General features: G+C 43.7%; 2 protein-coding genes across 2 annotated transcripts in view; both read right to left on the bottom strand.

Annotated features, from left to right (window-relative positions):
- The window catches only part of T265_10797 (hypothetical protein), a gene marked incomplete at both ends in the record, with an annotated part of 27,158 nt that extends 21,623 nt beyond the window's left edge, over window positions 1-5,535 (bottom strand). Inside the window, 4 exons of the mRNA XM_009177269.1 lie at window positions 1,756-1,965; window positions 3,792-3,921; window positions 4,732-4,771; window positions 5,480-5,535. Of these exons, the coding sequence (XP_009175533.1) occupies window positions 1,756-1,965; window positions 3,792-3,921; window positions 4,732-4,771; window positions 5,480-5,498 (399 nt within the window). The remainder of the gene's footprint in view (window positions 1-1,755; window positions 1,966-3,791; window positions 3,922-4,731; window positions 4,772-5,479) is intronic.
- A 4,052-nt stretch (window positions 5,536-9,587) lies between these two features.
- Window positions 9,588-11,007, bottom strand: part of T265_10798 (hypothetical protein) — a gene marked incomplete at both ends in the record, with an annotated part of 29,354 nt that continues 27,934 nt past the window's right edge. The window contains one exon of the mRNA XM_009177270.1: window positions 9,588-10,178. Within this exon, the coding sequence (XP_009175534.1) occupies window positions 9,908-10,178 (271 nt within the window). The remainder of the gene's footprint in view (window positions 10,179-11,007) is intronic.

An 11,007-nucleotide genomic window follows, 5' to 3' on the forward strand; every position in this document is an offset into this window, starting at 1 on the left:
TATATATATATGTACCGGTTGAAGTGGTTGGAATCAAGGGGCACGGACAATACCGAAGGCCTACTACAGTTATGTGCCGACCACAGACTGTTTCTGTCTAGTACTAAATTCAAAAATCCTTCGCCCTTCGTATGCAACCCAAACTCCAACAAAAAACCACATCGCTATCAGCTATAGGTGGCGTGGGTCAGTACCTAGTCGTCCCTTGTTCTGAAATGCCTACGTGGATTAGGATCACGCGCTTCTTCGTGGCTTTTCAGCAGCCCGCAAGATGCACAGAGCCCGCCTGGCCATTGAGAAGCTCTCGGACCCTGATTTGAGGTCAACCGAGCAAAACCACCTACTGAAATCTCTTTCGTATTGTACGTCTTCTGATTTTGACTGTCAATTGAAAGCACTGTTTTCAACCCTGAAAAATGCGGAGCGATCCGCTTGTGGGACAGCGGAACCAACTTGATCTAGACACTGAGTCTCAAGCGACACTAAAATTGCCTGAAGTTCGGGTACGAACTCGACCTGGTGGAGAATACAGAATTACTCGAGGGACTGTCAGAATTCAGGTCAAGAAGAGCATTTTGCTGGATTGAGAAGCTCTGTGGATTCAAAAAGCTGTGAAGGAGAAAGGACGTGTGTTAACTATCACACTAGATACGCGCACAAGGGCCGAAAGGGTGCCCCGATGGGCAGAAGTCTCAAAAAATAAAATAAAAGCATTTGATTCCGCAATCGTTACCGAGCTGCTGGTTGTGATGAAATCCTACCCACTGTACTCGAAAATAAAAGTGAAAATCGCAGTGGGTGCTTGTCGAACCTATTTGTCTCTGAGAAAAAGAGGTTAGCCCAACCAAACGGGTTGAGTCGATAGAGGTGCCCATTTTTACAAAGGGTGCTCGCAGTGGGCGTGACGATAACAGAGGAATTAGTAACTCACTACATCTCAAAGGACACATGTATCGGACTACGGTTGGAGCTGTAATGTTGTACGGCTGTGAGATTTGGACACTGGGTGGAGAATATGAGACGTATCCAGGTCTTCGACCGCCTACCGCTGAAAGTGGCTGGAATCAGTGGACTTTCAATGAGTGAACAGGAAAAGTGTCGTTGGCTAAGCCAAAGGTGTTTCACTCAAGGGATGCGAACAGATCAGCTGTCACCTGATTAACATCCAATTAATCCGAACGAGCTACCAATATTTAGACGCATTTCTAAGAGTTCGCATCCGTCCAGAAGAGTGTTGTTTTCCGTGCATAATTTGGAGTGGTGAAAACCTTGAGGTTCATGGAATTTGATATGACAGAGGGCGTTGAAGAATGTTACGAAATGTTTGGGTACCGTTAAACTTCCAGGACTGAGTCCACGTGTCCCTCTTTATGTTTGACTGGAGACACCAAGCAATATGACGGCTAAGTGATGTCAGAAGCATCCATCCTGTCAGTTTCTATCCAGATTATTTGAACTGAGTTTCGGAGGTGTAGGCTAGTACTAGGTCCCCCTCCCTGTCCTGTTCTTTCTTCCCATTGTGAGGCTTTATTGAAGTAATTTGACATGTTTGTACAACAGTGAAGAACCAATGTTTTCATTTAGTGTTACTGTCAATGAAGGGGATAATGTGCATCCGAGACACTGAAATAAGTATAAAAAAAATACTCAAACGACATTATTGGACAAGTGCCACAAACTGAATGAAAGTCAAACCAATCACACGGGAAGAACCTATGACCAAAAATCTAGCATAATGTAAATCAAAACACTCACTCGAACGGCCAAATCTGACAAGAACGCCGAGTAGAAGTTGAACTCCTCGGTAGTGAATGACATATTTGCTGAAGGAAGTGCTAATGGTTCTGTCACCGCTGTACGTCTTGCCTGGAAGATATGAGTGATCCACCGCAACCCGTAATGCACATATGATCGCGTCCGTTCTAAAAGCGACCAAGTTGCTGAACCAGAGGTCGTTGCCGGATACTACAGGATAAGAGAAGGAGCCACAGATCAGTATTCACGTAGGAAAGGCTTACGGGACTCAAATGAAAAGTCCCTCGTAAAAAGGAAGGGATACGTAAGAAAACGTGTTCAGCACGTGTCCCCCTTGAGCAATCAACCAAAGAGTTCCCTGTCATAACCACAGGGCGAAGTTATTGTGAACACGTTTGACCAGAAGCTGATACAAGACACACTGTCCCCTTTCCGTGGGGCCTCATCAAAATGTTCCCTTCAGGGGGTGGTCCATATTTGACGAAATCTATGAAATCTCAGTCTCATACAACTGGAACTTTACTCATAAGCTCAATTTGTCATACTTTACATGATATATCATTATCTGAACAATATGCAATACATGTATGTTACCTTCTTCACGTGACCACGTTTGAATCATGATTTCCACACAACGGGCATTGAACAAAGGACTCCACTAGAGACCTAACCGCCAAATTTGTTGGCACACTCACCAACTGAGGTCCGCAGTCTGTAACCATTCCTGTGACACTAAATTCAGTCTCTGATTTTTGCACCTTAATACTTAAACTTCCTTTGAGCTGTTCCACTAGTCGTCAACAGATGTATTTCCAGGTAAAGAACAGTACTTGTGACTAATGGAAAATGTAGTTTGATACACGAGTGTTGTTATACTGATCAGTTGTCACATTCCCATATTCGAACAAAATCAAACAAAAGATTAAATCTGTGGCTTCATTCATCTTGGATGATGCTGTGACCTGGAATTCCAATCAATGACAGAAATACACTAGTAATACACACTGTGCTCAACTGTGAAGTGATAATCGTTAACAGATTAGGGTTGACTCAGCAGTGATAGGTGACTGGACTGAACCATCTTCATTTGGGAATAAGAACACCTTGTTTCTCACGTCTAAGGACGTGGGATATTATATTGTATCACTGGCAATAATTGAGCCTCCACTAAGTCGTTGCGTTGACGTTCATAGGGCTAAGTAAGAAAACCAGATAAACTACCATTAGGCCAACGGTGTTTGACGGATGCCACGATCCGTTGCGCCAAATGTATGCCAAGAGAACAACCCCTTGTTTGGAAAGTTCGGTTTTCAAACTCATTCGACAACATCGAGTCCGCGGCGGACGTATTGGCTCTCTATATCTAAACAGGAATTACGACATGCTACAGTGCGTTCACATTTACCGACCAGTGAAAAAAAGATTATCTCTGTTGTGAAGTAATAAAATAGGAATAGCGAAAGCTTAGTACCTTTTGGGGGTTGCAATGTACCTATCAATTCCACGAGAAAGTTCATGGAAGTAGGATGAGATAGTTCCCATATGAAGGAAAGACCCGTTTAAGGCGGTATAAATCGAGGGGGGAAATGTATTTGTGAAAAAAGCAACATCAGTTAACTATCAAAGTTGGGCACGTCGTACCTAAAGAGCCGAGTGGCTCGAAGGAGACACACGTTCCAGAGTTGTGTGGACCCCAGTGAAACCTAGCAAATTGCGGTTAGCAGCGGCGGTTCTTTTTGTTTGTTACGATATTATCAGATTACTGGGTCCTTAGTCAAAAGTAGGGCACCAGGACAAAACTCCAGACATTGTATAGTGAATGAAACTTTGGAATCGGGAGCCCATGTGTAAAAAAATCCTGCAGTTAGGAAAAGAGGGAAGTAAACTTGACCCTCAAAGCAATTTGTCTGTCTGACTCCAAAAGCACAAGCAAAATCAGGGATGCCTTCTATAGAATACATTCTCTGATAAAATGGATGTAGACGCAAAGAATATCGAGGGTATCCATAGTGAACAACACGAGAATCAGTGCTTACGGCAAAAGATTCGGAAGGATTGTCCGTGGCTATAAATGCTGGATGATCATTCATTTGTTTGATGGTTACCGACTGGCACGTCTCATCAGGATGTTGTGTAGTCCTTCGTGAACGCCTCAATAAGTACGCGCTGCAGAAATAACGTGAACAGAATGAACAACAGTAGAGAAAATACCAAAAACAGGGAAATGGCATTAATGCTATACAGCCAAAATCCCATCCGTCTCAACAACTGACTTCGTTAGCTGAAAAATCCTTCGATATGAAAAATTATAAAGTTTACCGTGGGAAGATGGTGCAATAAGCTGCGGCTACATTGAGACATTCACAGTATACTCCAACCACACTAACCCGTGGAAAGTGATGAATGAGAAGTACTGAGGAGGTAATGGAACAACCTCTTCCAGAAAACATAGCTCATTGGGCATTGTGTAAGACTTAATCAGTGGGATCGATCGATGCGAACACGGCTAAAGATAATGATGACAAGTCATGCACACAACATATACGATCGTATGCCCACCACTGGGAGTGGTTGCATACCATGTTCTGTACGGTTGGCAATCCCTTTAATTTGATCCTGGAGGATGCAACGACCTTGGGTAATAGGACGACTAAGCAGTCTCCTACCAACTTAGGGTTTGTAAGTGATACCCTAGATGTTTTCGTGAGCGAAATCTAAGCCCACAGGAAAAGAGAATACGGCTTTGCAGAAGACGAAATAAAGCAAGTAGATTAGCAGTTGGTTTAAACACACCATCAAAGTCCGATGGGTCAGCCAAGATGTCCAAATGCAAAATAGACAGTAACACAAACAGCTAGGTTGAACTCCAAATCGCAGATCAAACATAACCTCCAGACTCAAAGCACACAGCTGCAATCACACAATCATTGTGAGAGGATGTCAAACAGCGAGGAGCAAAAATTTTTTTAAACTAACCTCCATAATACACATACGGCGGAGCTGACCTTCGCAACAGCTGCAATCAAAATAAACGCAAAAATGATCAATACGGAAAACGGAAATAAAAAACATACAACATTAATAAGGTCAAAGGATTCGAAGTAGACGTAATACGGAAACATGGATGGCAATCAGCAATGGTAGCTTGAATTTTTGCATTGCGAAATCGAAAGCAGGCTGACAATGACTGTTCTCAGTGTTTCAAAGTACTCGAGTCACACCACAGGTTAAAGTTAGGTTGGCTGGAACGATTAAGATGACAGATCGATCACGGATAGGTCAATGGTTTGCAAGTAGGGCTTCAGATAAGTCGGTCATTTTTGCATAGCATACGTTTGCAGTAAATGGACAGTAGGCCGAATCCGCTTAGATGGATGTTTACTCATGAAGTTGAAGGATACAGCAAATAATATTGGAATCCCCGTAAACGTCCTCCGATAGATTCGTGACGCTTTTTCTGAAGGTGCTAAGCACTAGAGAATGGATTATACAGAGAGGGAATGCAAGTGTGATGTTTCGACAGACTTATTGCGGGCATCAGTATATTAACCGAAGGTAGCCTTGGTATTTGTCCGGCGACGATACAAAAATAAAACAAAGGGTCTTCAAAAAACGAATAGACTAGTGAACATCGAAATAAGCAAGTGACACAAACATTTATAGGCGTCTGGAATATAAACAAGATGTCTAAAAAATTTGAAATCGTAAAATAACTTCGACCTACTGAATAAATATCTTGTCATACGCACAGGCGACGGATGCGGATAGGATCAACCCATCTACCTGAAAGAGTAACAGAGGTAGTGTACGTAGGTGTGGACAGCATAATGCTTTAGACGCATGAAAAGAAATTTGCATACAACGCATAGCACTGGAGCCATTGGAAGATGCTTAAAAAGGCTCGCAACAGGCACATAAACACGCACAACAGATTGGTACATCTTTGCAAAGGATACCTTTAGACACTAATAAAACGCCGGGTTCCTTTCAGTCCCATTCTTACCAATAGGTCCATTCTCAAAGAAAAAACGCTTGGAAAAAGTCAGCTTGGGCGAATAATGCATAGTATGGTTTGTTTTGGCCATCCAAATTTTCAAACATAAACATAGGCCGACTCGACAACCTTTATGAGTAAGCTGGCAGCTAGATACTCGACGTTTAGTAGATGACCCGACAGTTGAATAACCAAGACTCATTTACCCGTGCCATCTCACTGTTTCTGTTCAATCGGACTTCCGATCTGAAAAACCCTAGGTGACACTGAAATCCTCGATGGATGCGTTTTCTCGTCCCCGATGAGCTCCCAGTCGTTGTGATCAGGAATGAAGATGGTATGCTCAGTTGGTGTTTCACTTATTTCTATAGGAAAGTCAGCCCATAGGACTGAAGTCGATACGTAAGTGTGCGTTTCGCAGCAAATACATCAGCCACAAGGTCCGCTTGGGATCTTCTAAAAGAAGGCTCTTCGATGTACTACGGCTGTATACCGACAGCTGTATATACCGACAGCCACGATTCCGACAACTATGGGAAAAGGGAATGCGTCGCTTACCAGGGAGCAACCGCTTAGTTGAGATTATGTTCAGTCTGTTCATGTCATTAACGAACAAACCGATACTTGAGATTCTAGTCTGCAGTAGCACCGACATCGCCACAGAAATTGTGCTTTATGTATGAAAAACTGACGTCCGTTGGATACAATTAACATGAAGGTATGAACCTGAACAAGTGGTATACAGACGACACAACTGTCACTCAATCAAGCAGATACACAACTAGCAGGCTAGACCCAAAAACAACCGTGGCCCATTTCACTGTCTCTCATTTCACTACACGTATTAAAGACAGTCATTTCAGATATGGAACTTGAGTCGCGACCATTGTTTCAGAGGAACAATGTCGGTTGATGTAACGTTAAATTAGTGTGGAAGCGAAAGCGGGTGGTTGTCCTGCCTGATTCGGCTAGAACAATAAGGATATCTTAATGGATCGGGTGCTCCTTCCCGTTTGTACGACAGCTGTGCATCGGAAGGGTGCCACATCTGAACGGTCATCATTATCACCTGGCGACTAATATAGGTGTCTGAGGCTAACGGTGGTATAGAGCAAAAGTTACCCGACTGGGGGCGTCCAGCGGCAGCTGATGCGGGTTAAGTTTCTGAGAGGGTTTCTGAGTGGCCCTGTCACGTTATTCAAGCTGAGACACAAGGATAATTATGGCCGACAGGCAAGGTCTTTGACCCACATGTCTGGTGGCAGGGTGGCTAGTAGGGATCGTCATCGCATCACATTAGTACGAACTTTCGGAGAACAACACATTTTATTTGTTCCAAGCTCATACTTGGAGAAACAACGAATCGTTGGACACCCATACACTGAATAGTCTAGCAGTAATAAGTAACAAAGCCAAACATAGTAGCTCGGTGGGTATGAAACACGATCCGTCTCGCACTGAAAACCTTCCGTCTCTTCGCTCATCCGAAGAAACAATACAAATATTAGGTGAGCATCTGAGTCAGTTTAATCCGACCTTGGTAGGCTTGCATATTAAACCGCTATAAACTTACATCCCTACTGTGTACGGAAATGCGGTCCTCAACCAGATACATCATGTAGTGTTGTGATGTCATCGGTGTTATTCGTTTGAGTTTTCGGTGGACTGAGTGACGGGTGCTAAATATTCCCATGAAAATTCAGTTTGCACAATTAGGCAACAAACCTATCCTGGCTATTTTCATGATGCATTTTCTCGAGGCAACTCAAGTAGGACCTTATGTTTCCATCAAATCCAAAGTTCCATGGTCTTCCACTAGGGTCTTGCACTCAAAACACTCGTTTTAACCTCCTTGCTTCTAAGCCACGTTTCAAGTAATACAACTAGTCCTCTCTAGAAATCCGCGATATTGGCTAATGAAGAACAGTGGTGCCAACAAATGGAAAATATTGTTAATCTGTAAGTGCTGTTTACCCGATTCACCGGTCTCTGCTGGTCAGTATACGTTAATTTTAAAGTGAATATAAACCTAGCAATGTTGTGGAATGTAGGTAGCTCGGGTGCGCTGTTTGGTTGTTGGTCTGTTCGCCGAGCTTGGCAGTTGGATTGCAAACGTTTCATCACCAATCGAGGTGACATCGTCAGTGCAGGGTTGAGTGGGTGGATTCCTCCTCTTCTGCCTGTGATTATATAGCTTCTAAACAGTATTTGGTAGTTCTGGAGACGGTCGTCGTGTAGTTTGATTGGTCTTCTGTGAATCTCACGTGGTTTCAACCTCCTGTGTCTGGTTGGTTCGTTGGGTGCATTCAATTCGGCAGTTCTGTATGTGGTTGTCATGCTGTGATTCGGTCGTTTCCTCCTTGCTTTGTTGGGTCGGTTTTGTTCATTTGATTGGCCTTCTGTTTTTCGTGATTGTCTTCCTTTGACCCAATTAGTCCGTTGGTTGCCGTTAGGTTTCTTAGCTCCGAGTCCCGTGACCGTGTGGTTGTTTCGCTCGTAACGGCTGATAGAATGGGTCAATGTCGATGTGTTTATTGATCGATTTTTGTGTGGAGTACCACGCCTCGGCAAATTCTCGCTCCCGTTTTGTTCGTGCGTGAGCGAGTATTTGAACATTGTCCCAATTGAACGTGTGTCCTTCTCTGTCTTCGTGGATTGAGACGAGTGACATTGGGTCATGTCTTCTAGTGGCAAGCTTGTGTTCGTGTATTCTCGTAGCAAGTTTTCTTCCCGTTTGGCCAACATAATGTTTGTCGCAGTCGTTGCATTCAAGTTTGTAGACCACGTTAGTCTTCTTCAAAGCATCCAAACTTCCCTTTGGTTTCGAGAAGGTTCTTCTCAACGTGTTTGTAGGCTTAAAGGCGACTGCAATTCCATGTTGCCGTAGGTCTCGTGCAGTCATCTCCGCCACGTTTCTGATATACAGCAGCGTAATCTTCCTATGTTCCGGTTGTGTTGACGGATCAGCTTGGTGTTGGTCTCGTAAGCACCTCCATATGAAATTCCTCGGGTAGCCGTTATTTCGGAATGTCTCCAAGAGTCTTCGTTCTTCTTTTTCCTTCGCCTCTTTTGTGTCACCATGTGTCTCTATCCGCTTGAATAGAGTTCGAACACAGCTCCGCTTGTGACAGTTCGGATGGTTGTTGTGGTAATTCAGAATCTGGTCCGTATGCGTTTATTTCCTGTATACTTCCGTTTGTAGTTGGCCGTTTGCTGTCCTTGTTACGAGCACATCTAGGAACGCCAATTTGTTGTTCTCCTCAGTTTCCATTGTGAATTGGATATCGGGGGAAGGGGCATGGTCGTCTAACTCTAACTGAGAAAGTCCAAGTTGTCTCAGACGGTCAACTGGGATTTTTTGTTCTACTGAATGCATGTTTTCACTATCTGCAAGGAGTTAAAGACCAGACACACCTGAGATAACATTAATCCCTGGTCTTCACCATTAGGAATGGGATACCTGTCTTGCGCCCACTTAATAATCCTTAAAAAAGGGCAAAACCGGACGTGCACCATCGAAGAGTTTTGAAACTGCTGAGTAGTGCGTGTTCAAGGATGCTTGGATTCTCCTTCGGGTATCCCACATCGGTGGACCACAAACTGAGCCGTGGCTGGCGGAAAACACCAGTGGACTCTTAGAAAGTGGAAAGTACGATGTTACAAACACGTCTTAAACCAGACAACCACATATTTAATGATTTAGATGGTAATTGGGAATGCGCAAGATTCGTGTGTATATCATTCACAAAAGGCGAGGGACGCGATAAAGTTTGGTAGTAACCATCTATCTGTGGCACCATTTCGGTGCGCAGCTATAATGTAGCCAAGATGAATCGCGAGGATAAATACAATCAGATTGTTCATGTCTAGACAAGAATAACAGGGGAGCCAGGGTTGGTTATGGAGCACAAACTTGCCAAACAGTAGCCGATGAAGTATCTCGAGCCCAGTCGGGTATACGGTATGTTGGCGATTCCGTCCAGGCCGTATATGTAAGATGTCTCAAAGTTAACACATCAGTGTAAGACTGATCACAAAAAATACGCGCGCAGAAAGCTCAGCGGAAACCACATTCCCAAACGGAGAGAGTTCACATAAGTAAACGAACGATCGCCAAAATATCAAAAAACATATACGTAATAGGGGTGCATTGATCGCTTAAAATGACAGAGTGGAATAAATTGTACAAATGGTATTAATGAATACAGTGGTACAGATATCAGTAGTACAGATATCAGGTCTCCATCGGTTGTAGATAGAACCGATCAAACTGTGCCGTGAGTTGAACAGCTTGGGCGTAGAGATCGGCGTCAAACTTTTCACTCGCTTCTTTGGAAAAAAGTATTGGCTCTGCAGTGACATCCAGTTCCGTGCCTTGGGGATTACGCACGCGACCCTGAAGCTCGGCAACACAGTTTTCTGGAGACGTCTGGAAAAGTAGTACAACATGTTTCTTTTCAGAAAGTCAAAAGAACTCGTAGTCAGTTTACGCCGATGAGAGTTCATTCAGTCAGAAGATCAAGGTAATCAAACTACATATTTTTGGCTTTTATTGCATTATTGAGTGTTGGAGGATATGCATAATCGTAACCTATGTGTGAACGCTTGAGCTGAAAGTTTGTCTCGGTTAGGAACAAAAGGTGTCCAGGAAATAATCGAAGTTATTTTTCACTACTTTTATGGTGAGCGCCAACCTCGAATCGCTGGCAAGATGAGCCTCTTCTGGAAATAGTCGGCCAACCGTGACGGGCGCATCAAATGTACTTTTTACTGACAGAAGCATTTGTGACTAACCTCGTCAAGCTTAGAGCTGCCGTTCGTCGGGGCGTATGTTGATAGGAAAAACGAATACCATTTACCGTGTCCAGACCTCAACTGAGCCAATTAACCGAGGAGCACAAAGACGAACATTTACTGGAATCCCGTTCAGTAAACCGTACTCAGTAAAGAGATTAAGCACAACATTTACGGCGTAGATACCAGCAACCGTATAACGATCACCATATACCAGATTAACATACAAGGAACCTAGGTTCCCATCGAACAATGTGAAGTGGATGACCAAACGTCCGCGAAGCCGCGGTGTGTAACATGGATTTTCGTTTCACTATCCTGCACAACAGTTGAGGCATAGAGTAACTAGTAGATCGTTGACAGCTACCGAACCCTAATATTTGGAGATCGGTTTCCTGTACTGCAATGATACTGCAAGCTACACTGACTAGGCCTAAGTTCCTTACGGTTCAGCAGTGTCAGGA

This window comes from Opisthorchis viverrini, assembly GCF_000715545.1.
Source record: "Opisthorchis viverrini unplaced genomic scaffold opera_v5_408, whole genome shotgun sequence".
Lineage (NCBI taxonomy): Eukaryota > Metazoa > Platyhelminthes > Trematoda > Opisthorchiida > Opisthorchiidae > Opisthorchis > Opisthorchis viverrini.